General features: G+C 35.9%; 1 protein-coding gene across 1 annotated transcript in view; it reads right to left on the bottom strand.

The window, feature by feature from the left end:
- Positions 1 to 14,417, bottom strand: part of LOC140147573 (uncharacterized) — a 79,228-nt gene that overhangs the window by 19,697 nt on the left and 45,114 nt on the right. Inside the window, exon 6 of the mRNA XM_072169353.1 lies at positions 655 to 750. Coding sequence (XP_072025454.1) covers positions 655 to 750 — 96 coding nt within the window. The remainder of the gene's footprint in view (positions 1 to 654; positions 751 to 14,417) is intronic.

Genomic DNA, 14,417 nt, shown 5'->3' with positions numbered 1-14,417 from the left:
CTTGTATTGGGATGTGCATCACACAATTTTGAATGGTTAAAGTATGGTTTATAAATGCATACTTCCACATATTGTGTGATTATGTAGGTCCTCCTGGATTAGATCTTGTAATCTTCTTCTAAAGACCCTTCAAGTTGAACCACCATTTATGTTTTTAAGCTGCAGAATATATGCTTGGAAATGAAATACTTGACTTACCTCAATATCAAGATATCCTAGCCAGTACTAAGATTATGTTCTCATTGCCTGAATGAGAGTGTGAATGTACAAAGCTGGTGATGTGCATTTATATGACATAATTTCTCTTCACACAAGCCAGCAAGATCCATGCATCTCAGCTAGGGCTGATTGGTATGAAACAAGATTAACAAGGGCAGCGCAACATGAGAGAAGAGGATTTCCTGGACAGTTTTAGAGCTACAACACCTTTACACACATTTTTGCATAGAGGGCAACTTTCTTTAGGGATGAAATCAAAACTCAACCGGCGGTCAACCGCCGGTTTCCATTGTTTAGAACAATTAGAACCACAGGTCGAGTTTTGATTTCATCCCTTAGTTTGTAGACTAGTGTGTTTGAACTCCTGAACAGCTCATATGCCATTAGAAATGTGATGTTCGGTAACATCCTTTGATTTCATGTCCTCTGACCTACCTGTTTTCCTCTGGTGGGCTGGTATATTGCTATCTTCCTCTTCATCTTCATCTGATGAGGGGATGGGAATGCCAAGTGCTGCACCAATCACATGAGCTGTTAGTTGTGATGTCATTGATGATGGAACATGCAAAATAAATATGATGGAAAAATATATCTTTAATTCAATAAAAGCAAGCAATTGTTAAATTAATGGAGAATACATATCAATCATAACCCTGACTTTTCATCTCATCTCTTTGACTTATCCTTAGCCAAGAAGGAGAACAAAATTCTTGGTTAAAGTATAACCTGCATAATACTAACAATTGTCCCAGCTTACACCCTGAAAGTTTTTGCACAATTTGGATGCAAAGAGGTCAAAATAACTAAATAAATGTAAAAAATAAACAAAATTAAGAAAATAAATCTGTCAAGATTATTTTTGTACCAAACATCCTCAATCTTTGCTTCTGATTTCAATTTGAATGCACACAACATTCCATTTCCACTAGTGGTTAATTTTCTTTGTACAATAAAACCATCATTACATTTCTGGCCATAATATGGAAATGAGTTGTATGTCATTAATATTGGCAAAGAAAATGTTAAAATTCATTTGTTTTATATTATTTTCAGTGATTGATAAATTGATGCAAGTTCGCAACGAAAAGTCGTATCAACATGGGGTTGTCAATTTCTGCAAGCTCTAAATGTCCTCTTTAGAAACCTGTGTAAAACTCATTTTTGTCCAGGGCCGACATGTGACTCATTCCCCTTGATCAAAACACATATTGAGTATTTCTGATCTTCTTCTTGTTGACTGTTATTCAAGCCTCATCCTAATATGAAATTTTAATCATAAAGTAATGAAAAGAAGCACCTTTATTGCATTTAATTGAAAACGGAAGTTCAGAGTGTTCGACCTTCATTTATTTTTCCCATTAGTCCATCCCAATGATTAATTTTTTACATTGATGAAATGAAATTTTCAATTCATAGGAAGTAATTATGCTGAAGTCAAACATGATTATTTCACACCAAAATATCAGAAAATGCAGCTTCAAACATGCAAGTTAGCTTGTACAGTTCATGCAACACATGCATACAATGCAGAAGTTAAAAATAATTTATATCAGAAATGGAAAGCACATAATGATTATGGTAAAGTGAATTTGTAAACAATCCCGGGGGTACTCAGTACAAATGACTATACTGGGACGTGCCGCAAATATGGGTAGCATTTTCAGCCTTTTGGTATATCAAGGACCCCTTTTTCAAAGCCTATTTTGGTATATGAATGGGCCCTTTTTTCAAAATTTTCTCAATTTTTTCGAAAATAACCCAATTTTTCCTTAAATTAGCCAAAATTTTCCCAAAATTTTGGGAAAATTTGTAAAAACTAAGACAATTTGGGTTAAATTCGGCGGAAATTTTTGACTTTTGGTATATTTATGGGTCCAAATTTCTTGAAAATTTGGTATATTTATGGGTCCACTTTCAAATTCTCAGCGGCACGTCCCTACCAAAACCAAACTTGAGTCCCCCCCCCCCGGGTAAACAATTCTCTCAACAAAAATAGTGACTTGGTCACCACATCCATGGGACTTCATCAGATTTGCTTTGTATGTAATTTTTGAAACATTACCAATATACATTCTTACATGTATCCTTACTTGTTGCCTTTCATTTTCATTTGCTTAATCTCCTCAGGTGAATTTTGTCACTCAACTTTGCAGTTATGCACCTGGAAACCTGTGCATCTTTTCTATGCCAGGTAATCATGGTTATAGCATCTACAATTTCCCTACAAATTTGTTCTCTGTTTCCCGTAGGCTGATCATAAGATGGTAATTCAAACCTATTATGAGCTTATATACAATGTAGGTGTATGAATCTACTAGTTAGCAAACTTATGACACTTAAAAAAACATCAAATGTTGGGATACATTACAACCTTGTTTCAAATGGTTTTAAACTATATTAAATTCCAAACTGGATTCAGCACTCGATGATGGCCATAATCTGAATGGTGCAGCAAGAATAGCCCCTATAAATTATGTGCCCCCGGGCTGATAATTATTGCACAACCCCTTGCTATTGACTGTCAGTGTCACAACTTTAAAGTTTTAATCAAATGGTGACAGTTCAAATGCAACAAAATCAACATGTTTCATGAAACAATGAATACTTGACAATGGAGCATAAATGAAAATGTGACACATGGGTGTATCAACAAGTCAATACTTTATAAATCAACACTGCTAAAAGTGAAGAGCAAATAAAGAAAGAGGTTAACAAAATATATGGAGTGTGTTGACATTGAGTGTATTGATAGTATTCCATTCTCTGCTCATTGGGTAAAGTGTTTGTGGGTGGAATCACATAATATACTTGTGTTGTTGGCATTGCATGTATTAAGGTTATTTTATTCTCTTTTGTTGCATGTAAAATAATCATTTTTGTTTCTCTAATATTATTAACATGTACATGCAACCTGATTTTGTATACTCCACAATAATGACCCCGTTTAGTTTGACTTTCAGAACTCCAGGAAACTGGACTTTCAACTAAAACGGCTCATTGTGTAAAATCTCTACATCTTAATATAAAGAAACAAACCAAAACTGCAACTGAAAATGATAAAAAATCCACTACATCCGCTTATGGTGTTCTTGAATTGCCAATGCAGTGAGCTATCTAGGCCTATATGATAACTGTGTAACTAAAATGCTGGTATTTATGTGGTTATCTGTTATTTTTAATACCCAATCTTCAAGGTCTATCTTTGCCAAACACACTTGGGTCCTGATAGGACCATAGTGTGTAGCATCTAACATGACATGCAATAATACATATATAAAAATGTAAATGTGGAATTTTTTTAGAATACCCTACCACTGTAGGTTTTCAATGTAGATCCATTGAAGAATGGTGCATATCACATTCACAGTAAATGGAATAAATGGTCAGGTATTTGCCGACACCAAAATTGATCGTTGCAGGTCAACTGGTTCATTCTGTGTTCAGAATCATGATCAAAATGATCACAACACAAAAGTCAATGGGTTCTTAACAGGTGTGCAAACCAAGTCATGAACCAGTAACTAAGGTATGACGTATTCACTACGATAGCAAAATGCATTTAATACAATGCAATACAAATCCCTGATATTATACAGACTGGAGTGCAATGAAAACAGACAGTTGAGTTAATTGAGTCACTCCATGATTCAATCCAATTAAAGTTCATTCAAACCAATTTAAGTATCTGATGCCTTGGAAATCTACATTAGAAGTGTTGCAGACTTACCAGACACTGTAACAATATTAAGCAAGCGCCTTTAGCTTTAAGGTTATACTAAACTTTGTAATGATCGATCCAGAATGAGACTGCATGTAGCCCCCTTTAAAATTATCTATTTCTGGAAATAAATATCGAGAGAGAAAACGCATAAACTACGTCTAAAAGCTGAAAGTGTAAGGGTTATTATTATGCTTGAATTTTCCACTTGGCTCAAAAAGAAATGTACTTTTCAAACATTTCAATTTTTTTCAATATCCGAGCATCAAGATTTTTGGGAACAAGGCCATAATTTCTCAGTGGAAGTGGCGATTTTGTTGGGAACTACGACGACATTACAAACAAGTCAATAAAAGAATGTGCATATTCATTCTTGATATTGCTTGTCTCGATTTGTTTTAGTAAGCTTACATGTTGGCCGAATTTGAAGTAAAATGGCCTCCACTTGTATGTCGTTTTGTAACCAGTAATAATAATTCCGTGCACGATTTCATAGACAAAATTCTGACCTACATTATTTCTATAAACCCTCTTCTATATGCAGGTGCTATTTAAATTTTTATTTCGATAGCAGAAAATTGAGATATTTGCTATTTTTCCGACTCGCTGCTGTCAAATTGTCTAGTTTCGCGATAAAAGATACAGCGAAATCAATATTTTTTAGAACCATTTCACCTCGTTTGGCTTGTGCTTTGAAGTACAAACTTCAAAATTGATATAGTGATTCTATATTTCAAGCTGCGTCATACTGTGTTTTTCTTACCTCTGATTGTCGCTGCTCAAGGCCAAAATTCGAAATTTTTTGGACAAAAGTGGCACTCTCATTTTTTTTTTTACACACGCTGTTTACGTACGACATGTACGACGGGCTCTATTTGTGGTGTTGCCGCTGGTGTTGCCGAGTTTGGATTTTAAAATATTTAGGTATTTTCTAGCTTAAAATCTAGCGCCAATGAAACTGGTGCATGGGAGGGAAAATGTGGGGGGGTAGTTAGGGCGAAAAAATGTGCACATTTTCATGCTTGCTGCGCTTGCAACAGGTAGATATTTAGAAATCCATTTAAGGTATGGGTATGGAAATTGGGGATCCCAAAAAATTGGCATATAGCATATGCAAAGGGGTGGGGCATTTTGGCAGGCCAAGGGGAGGGGCCACAAAATTTGGCAGTCCAGGGGTGCGGACAAGCGATTTTTGGCTGGCCGAGACGGGAGGCAAGCGATTTTTAGCGAGTCGCTTGGAAATTTTGGCTTATAGGCCTAATTAGTAGGCTAATACCGGTAGGCCTACTGCGGATTGCACAGCCTTTCGAGAAAGCAATTTTTGGCAAGCCGGGGCCGGGGGAGGGAATAAATTTTGGCAAGTCGAAAGGGAGGAAGAATGACTTTACCTAGCACACATTAAAGGGGCATTTCGTGATCCACAGCCTCATACAACCCCATAGGCCCACGTCCTTTCTCACAAGTTAAGATTTTTATACCACTCATCCCGCTCTGGCCACATGTTTAGGCATTTTCACGCAGATCAATTCATTAAGCAATGGAAAATATTGCCAAATTTGAATTTCGTTTTAAAAGCCTACTCTCCATTAAAAAAAACCCACTAATTAGTGAGAAGATAAAAAAAAGTTCTGTAAAATGAAACAAAAGGCTGCCTCAATCCTAATTATTCATTTAATAGGCCAGGCCTTCATTTCTGAAAATAGCGGGAGCTCACTATGTGTACTGAGGAGCTTGACAAGGAGCTCAATTGTATAATATCAATATTAAACCATATAATTTTCAAGAAGTGAGCAGCTCAATAAATGCCAGTGGTAAAATTATTAGGCCTACGATATTTTATTTGACTGTGATCCGTTTTAATAGGCTATATACACTGTATATAGGCCTACCTTTAAAATGTCTAAAATTGGTGGAATTGAACAAGCTCTAAATTTCTCATACGTCCAGCATAACCAAGGGCAACTGGGGGTGGGGTGGGAAAGCCCCCTAGCTATGGCCATACCCGTGAGTGGCGGGCCAGAATTTTTTCGCGGGGCATGGGGGAAGTGAATTTGACTGGACGGGGGCACTTGGAAATCATTGCACTAAATTGCCGCAAAAAGTGGAAAATTACATAATTGTGGGGATTTTGCCTAAAAACTGAGTGGGAAAGAAAAATATTGGGGAAATACTGCCCCCCTCTAGCGGGCGCCACTGCATATCCATCCATGATGCTAGAATGACGGAAGTTCTGGCGCTGAAATTCAATTTCAATATCACGAGTTTTTATCAGGATTTTACCAAGGGAAGGCGATAGGTGTAGGATTTTGCTGATATATACCAGGCAACCCGAGAAAGGAACAGAGGTGTGGCTAAATAAGGAGTGTTCATTATAAATATTTTCCATTTTCATACTTTCGACGCCGAGAGCATAATTATTTGAAGCGTAGGCCTACATCGATGCATCGTGTCAGTCACATGGTCACATATTTTCTGTTGAAAGAGAAACGCACATGTCTCTGATTAGCTCGGGGATTAGCTACTGCGCGCTTCGTGCTGGCCTGTTGTTGTCGAGTGGAAATGGGAAATTTATGAATGAACTTCCGCAACTTTGCAACATCATCACGCAGCGGCGTAGCTGGGATTTTTTCCAGGAGGGCAAGACTGTAGGCCCTATGGGCGGGGCCCAAATCCACCAAATTTTCCCACTGGGGGCGGGGGCCCAAATTGACAATGTTTGCCAGGCTTACTATTGATAAATAATATATGGTAGGCCTATTGAGCTGTATTGCATATCGTTTGGATTCCCCATCTCTCTGCCCCTCCTCTCACCCTCTCTTTTTTCCTTCTCCCCCCCCCTCTTTCCCCCTTTTTTCCTTGCACTAGGGGGCGGGGGCCCAAATAGGCAATTTTGCAATTGCCCCCCCCCCCCCGGCAGCTACGCTACTGTCATCACGGTAGACATCTGCTGTAGTACAACTACAAGAAAGGTTTACAGACAAATATAGGCCTAATATAGGCCTAGTAGGCCTATCAAAATGTTATATTTTTATATTTTCTGGTGGACTCGCGGAGAATATCATGTCATGGAGGTCCCGGCGCTGGGTTGGGGGGGTCTCAAGGCATTTTGGTATGCCTACCCATGCTTGATTCCGGGAGGTTTTTAGCAGGCCCGACCATTTTTTTATAAAAACACCTCGGGCGGGTCTCTTCAAAACATTTGTACCGCCGCGGGGATCAAAGTCACCCACATTTGGCCTAATTTGACGCTTTTTTAAGGGCACTTTTGCCAAAATGCGCCCAAAAGTTGGTCTTCGCTGTAAACCCACCCATCATAGTCGTTGAAAAGGTAGGCCTACCCCAAAACTGTGGCACATCCACGAACCCGAGGGAGAGACCTCCGCGGGTAAAAACACACCTCTAGCGGGACCAGATTTATAATTTAAAATAGGCCTACATTTTGGAAGCCAGTCATCACGACAAAACGGGCCATGGTAGTGTTAATGGTATTAACACTTTGATTTTAGGCTTACTAATGATGAGTGTAGGCTTATAAATTGCAAATTTGCACACACCCGGGGAACCTTCTCAAGTTGGGTAAGGATGCGATTTTAAACCAAATTTGAATAAAACAGACCCAAAATTGTATCAACTTTTGGACTGAAAAAAGTCGCAAATTTTTACTTTTTCGAGAAAATTATTGAAAAATACCCTTCTTAAACCTAATTTTCATGACACTGAGGGTCAATAAAATCATGGCTAAAAATACAACAGAGTCTAAACTAAATGGCTGAAAATGCACCCCAAATCTGCCGCACATCCCCGACACATTTCACCTTATAGATTTTGAAAATTGTCGCAATAAAATAGGCCCGAACTTATCCCAAATTATCCGCCCCGAAAAAATATTTTTTGCAGGTGAGGTTGGAGTCTTATTATTTTATTCTCAGAGAGGATAGGGGTTGATATTTTTAGCAGGGTACAGTTTGTCTTGTTTTTGTTTTGTTTTTTGACGTTGAAGTTCCAGATTCTTTTTTTCATATATTTATATTCATTTATTATTTATAGGCCTACCCTGCACGTGGGGAAAAAGACACCACGACAGCTACAGAGAAGCCACGAAAAACTCCTGTGAAGTGCATGAAAATGCCCGAAAATGTGCCAACCGAAACACCCGAACAGGAAGATAAAATAAAAAACAAAACCAAAAACCCAGGACATTTCGAAATAAGTTCCAAATTCTTTGTCCCGCACTAAAATATATTATGAACACTCCCTTATGAAGTCTGCCCTCTTCCGGCTATTCTGGTAGTAGGCGTTGACAATTACCTATATTTTTGAAGCATGTTTGAACCCGATTTGTTCTCTATTCACATTTTTAACGTTGCAAGTAACATTTCAAGACCTCTATTTGTGACAGGTATTTATTTATCTTGCTAGAGATGTGCCTAAAGTTGAAATTCAATATTTCGGATCGCAAAGATCGAGAGATATAAAGTTGCTGAATATCAGTTTAACACCATGGATCATATGGGCGTCTTATATGAACGATTATGATAGCTAAGCAAAAATGGCTGGGATACAGGTTGTATAAATACTACATGAATATTCATGAACTATACAGATTCCATTCTTCTCTAATAATAAAGATGTCAATCACTCTCCTTGACGACAGTTGCTTGGCGCTTGTAAACAAATCGAATAATAGTGCTTGACAAGAGCTATTAAAATAGGCTAAAAACACATTTTCACACATTTTTTCCGGATTTTTTATTTCACATGATAAGTAGACATATTTTCTTACGTATAAGGTAATAATATATTTTTTCTGGAGGTAAAGCCCTTCAACACTTTGTTTAACCTTAAGGTACAACTGTGGCTACAGGTGTGGCATGTGCAGAATACAGATTGGATGTTGCATTCAGCCCATGTACAGGTCCGTAACCATCCCAAAATGCCCCAAAAGTCCCTTTTGCGAGCGTCAACAAGTCCCAAAAAACATATTGGATTTTTTTAATGCCTTTTTGGTCAAAAAAGGTCCAAATTTGAAAAAAAAAGTCCACTTTTTCAAAATCTGCCCTACTACTCACTCCAAAAGGTCCAAATTTTTAAAAAAGGTCCACTTTTTCAAAATCAGCCCCCTCCCAAATAAATCCTGTTTAAATATTAGTAGGACAACAGGACCCATATTTGTCCAGTTTTAGCATTGTAACTAAAAAGATTTTGTTACAATTTCAAAAGTCAATGATATCACCAATATCTGGTCATTTTATTAACATCTCTACTTTCAGTATTTTGTAAATAAATCCACCTGATTCCTAATTGATCTTGCCATATAATGTGTACAACCTAATCTGGAGCAAGTACCTTTCTTACAAAGGTCATGAAACTTATGAGAAAACACTTCCTGAGGAGAGGATATTACCAGTAAGTGGTTGCAATCCATCTCTCTGTAATAGAACACGCAGTTCCTCAAATACTCAATCAAAATTCCACTTTCTCAAGAGTCAAAATAGCACCAACTCTGCAGTACACTCTCCTGAATACTAATCATGCTAATCAAGGATGCGAGTGAGCTCCAGAAAGGATTTACAAGTCGCCACTTAACACTTCTTTTTGTTTCCCACCTATATCACTACAGATTGTAGCTTATTCTCTCATAATTTGCATTATTCTATAATACTCCATATATCTCATAAATTTTGCATGAATTCATGGTTTGAACAAGGTAATTAGCCCAGGGGAGGGAGGTATAAGCTTGGTTTAGATAGGGATATGCCTCAATCTCAAAGTGGACCCATATTTATACAAATTTTTCCAAGAAAATTTGACCTATTTTTATACCAGAGTCCTAGATTTTTTGGTGAACACAATTTCGCATATTTTTTCCAAAAACAAAATTGAAAAAAGGACATCATTTTATACCAAAATTGAACCCACTAACTAGTTGCTTTTCTGCTAAGTAAAGAAATACTTTCACATAATTAACAAATGAATTTTTGATGTTGGACAAACAATGCCCCTAGATGAGCCATATCTCATTTGCTCATCTCTTGACTTATCATCTATTATATTCAGGCTTAAACAAATATTTATCATAGTTGTACTCAGCATGCTCAGTGTCAAATGAGAAATGAACTGCTGATGATATAATAGCTACTTTTTCTCTATTTTACAATAATTGTACTATCAGCAATGATCAGTAACCAGTAGAAATAGGAGAAAACAATGATCATATCTGTCATCTCACCTACATAGCAAAGATAACCAAGATCTTTGTCTCTTTAATATTTTATTGATACTGTAAAGCGGCAAATTTTCAAGAGGTTTTTATTTTTGTGCCTTTTGTTTTTATTTCAAAATGGCAAATTTAAAAGCTCGCAAAGTATTTGTACCCATAGGCTTTAATATGTGACTGTTTGTAATCGCGAATATAAGAAACTCCAAGACTGCTCCAAACAGTTCAAAATGCAAAAATTAATACGCTTTAAAAAAATCACGCTTTAAATTACTTGGGGGATAAAAACTGTAGTTGTATTGCAAGTCATGAAATTCACAAAATTCAGCATTCCTTGGATATGGCAACAAAATGCACCACCTGCTTTCAAAATTCATTATTTTGTTTTCTTGCTACATTGCACTTTATAGATATAACATTTTGTATGCAAAAGGACAAAATAGAAGCTAGTGCCACCGTGACACACATAAAATTTGACATCTCGTAAGTTTTCTGGCTGTGGTGTATTGTTACTTTGCTTTGATTAGATCATACATGAATTGGGCTATTCCATTTGACATCTATATTCCCCCTGTAAAAGATGTTAGAAATATCTTCCAGTTCCACAAAGGGAGTAGGAATTTAAATGGAATCAACACATTAAGTAGCTCCATTTGAATCTTATACACCCTCTGAGAAAGATTTTAAACCGAGTTGGTTGCTCTCCTAATTCCATTTGAAATTTATTCCTGTGGAAGATATTTCCACAATTTTTTCCACAGGGAGCATGGACTTCAAATGGAATAGCCCAATGCATTTGTTGTCATGTTACACCCAAATTGACATGATTTCCCACTGGAATAAATCTACATACAAAAGGAACATACACCAAAATATATACTCCTAGGATTAATGAACATAACAGAATTTGAAACCACCACCCTACTGAGCTATGTTGGATTCGTTTTGTCCTTTATGCTGGTTTCATAAAATACTGGAAGACACATATTTTCTATCATGCCACTTTTTATGATTTCAGTTACAACTGCTCATTTTAAACAGCAAGAATTTTTCAATAAAATAGGCTCTGAGGCAAATAATTAATTTACTAACGACAAATTTAATTCACATTTAACTTTGTAAACCATAACCTTGTGTGAAATTAAAAAGTTTGAAATTAAGTAAACACGAATCACCAATAAAACAAATTAATTCTGTCAATGGTGTGTGCATTGTTCAAACTATAATATTATGCAGTCCTTTATCACAGGAATGTTAAGTATGGTTTACTGCAGTACAACAAAATTTAACTGGGTTAACCTTTGACAATAAAGTTTATTATATGAATAAATGCTTCAATAATTTTACAATTTAATGCAAGCAATAGCTTTCTATTCATTAGCGCTTCCATATAAAGCTATTTTGGTATTGGAAGCATTATGAACTGGCACAGGTTTGGCTAGAGTGAACAGAAAAAAATTAATTTGCTTGTCCAATATTAAAAATCTGTGCAACTCTAAATTTTCATGAACAAAGTATTATTGTAACAAACTGTACTGATATCAAATTGACTTTGAAAATCAATATATGCTTACTAAATACACCACATCTGTTGTACCAAATTTGGGATTCAGAGTTGGTCGTCTCTGTTTATGGATTTATTACCTAGGTTATGAGTACAAATTACACATATTTTGTGATATGTACAGAGTTATTAATAACAATGAGCATGCTAATTAACAAAATAAAGTTAAGCAATAGGACAATAAATCCACAAAATTGATCAAGCACTTTGCACCTGGAATGTTAAAAGATGTATTCATGATATGTTTGAATCTCAATAACACTTCTTGTCAGCAATAAATTATTTGCTACTTTTACAATCAGTAGTATAATTACTATAATTGTGGACTATCTTTTTTATCATTGTTAAAATATTTCACAAATGTCATATGTTTCTGTGCTTTGTGACATGGGAATATGATTTTGGGTTCTGCTACACTTTATAAAACCATATGAATACTTGTGCTGTCTTCATTAGATAGCTATGATTACAAAGGTTTAAACTTTGATATACAGCTATCTACTGAAGACAGCACTCTTGTCTTCATTCAGTAGATAGCTATGATTACAAAGGTTGAAACAAGCTCTGAAATACACTGAAGACACCACTCTTGTCTTCAGTAGATAGCTATGATTACAAAGTCTTAAACAAACTCTGCAATATAGCTGCTTACTGAAGACAGCACTCTTGTCTTCAATGATAGATATGATTACATAAGTTTAAGAAATACACTGAAGACACCACTCTTGTCTTCAGTAGATAGCTATGATTGCAAAGGTTTAAACAAACTCTGAATATAGCTGCCTACTGAAGACAGCACTCTTGTCTTCATTGATAGATATGATTACATAAGTTTAAGAAATAATTATGATTACATAAGTTTAAGAAATAATTATGATTACATAAGTTTAAGAAATACACTGAAGACACCACTCTTGTCTTCAGTAGATAGCTATGATTGCAAAGGTTTAAACAAACTGCAATATAGCCGTATCTCCGAAACCGCTTAGAGTTGAGTGCTAATTTTTTTAAATTTTTCAGCAAAATCTGAGGGGGTGACCTGCCAAGATTTTCAGCAAATTGGTTGATTTGACATGGAGATACTCAGCTATGATTACAAAGGTATAAACCAACTCTGAAATTTAGCTGTCTGCTGAAGACAGCACTCTTTGTTTTCATAGTTAGCTATGATTGCAAAGGTTTAAACAAACTCTGAAATATAGCTATCTACTGAAGACAGCACTTGTCCCCAGTAGATAGCTATGCTTACATTCAGCTGTCTACTGAAGACAGCACTCTTGTCTTCAGACAATAGCTATGATTACAAAAGTTTGAACAAACTTTGAATACACTGAAGACAGCACTCTTGTCTTCATAGATAGCTATGATTGCAAAGATTACAAACTTTGAAATACAGCTATCTACTGATTGTCTTCAGTAGATAGCTATGATTGGAAAGGTTTATACAAACTCTGAAATACAACTATCCATTGAAGACAGCACTTGTCTTCAGTAGTTATCTATGATTGAAAAGTTTAAACAAACTCTGAAATACAGCTATCTTCTGAAGATAGCACTCTCATCTTCAGTAGATAGCTATGATTGCAAAGGTTTAAACAAACACTGAAATACAGCTATCTTCTGAAGATAGCACTCTCATCTTCAGTAGATAGCTATGATTGCAAAGGTTTAAACAAACACTGAAATACAGCCATCTACTGAAGACAGCAATCTTGTAACAAAATTGCAGCTTAAGATTTGCTTCATACATGTTGCTGTGTTCAGGTTTGATAAATTTTCAACCCATTTTTAACATCACGGTTAATGTTAGTATGGATTCACTTTAAGTATTGTTGAATTTCATTGGGTGACTTCTGTAGCATTGTCCTGTGAGGACATTCACATTGGTAATCTCTGTGATGCCTTTGGTAACAGACACTACAGAGCAGTAAATTATTATTCTTACTTACTACCAATATGTCTGTTAAACAGACAAGTCTTCTGTATACATTAATTAGTGACATATTTCACACATCACAGTACATGAGAACATCTTGTTTAACTCTCTCCAAACAGGTGTCGACTGCAGACGACAAGTTTCAATTTATTTTTGATTAAATATTTTCAGAATAATACATTTTCATGATCATAAATGGAATCAGCATGTAGAATGCATTAAAATGAGTACAAACAAGCCTAGTATTGTTTCAGTAGTTCTTAAGATAGCTCTTGATATTTTGAGAAAATATCTCAAAACTTTGACCTTTTTGTGTTGAAGCTTATGGCTAGCATACACAGAATTAACAAAACTGAAACATACAAACACACGCATCTGTTGAGAGTGGAAATTGCTCATTAACTTGAACATACTACCAACATCTTTTGCCGCAGGTCATTATTTTAAAAACAGCTTCATATCAAGCTGCTAAATTTTCAGACTGTTTAACCAGTTTGAATGTACAGCTCATATGATCCCAATGTTTATACAACTTGTTAACACATGGACAAGTATATCAAGAGATCTACATAAACACAGCTATCGCCCTATGTGATCCAGTTTCAAGATAAACATTAACTTCAAACAGAGTGAACTCCAAGTTCATTGCTTTCCACTCAACAATAATATTTTATATTTATCAATATTAAGACAAAATTAGAGTTACACCTTGTGCCTCAAACTGCTACAGGTGAATGGCAGCAACCAATACCAATTGTTTGTT

The sequence above is a fragment of the Amphiura filiformis genome, chromosome 3 (assembly GCF_039555335.1).
Source record: "Amphiura filiformis chromosome 3, Afil_fr2py, whole genome shotgun sequence".
Classification (NCBI taxonomy): domain Eukaryota; kingdom Metazoa; phylum Echinodermata; class Ophiuroidea; order Amphilepidida; family Amphiuridae; genus Amphiura; species Amphiura filiformis.
Note: the sequence above shows the minus strand (reverse complement) of the source record. Positions and strands in the feature narration are given on the sequence as shown.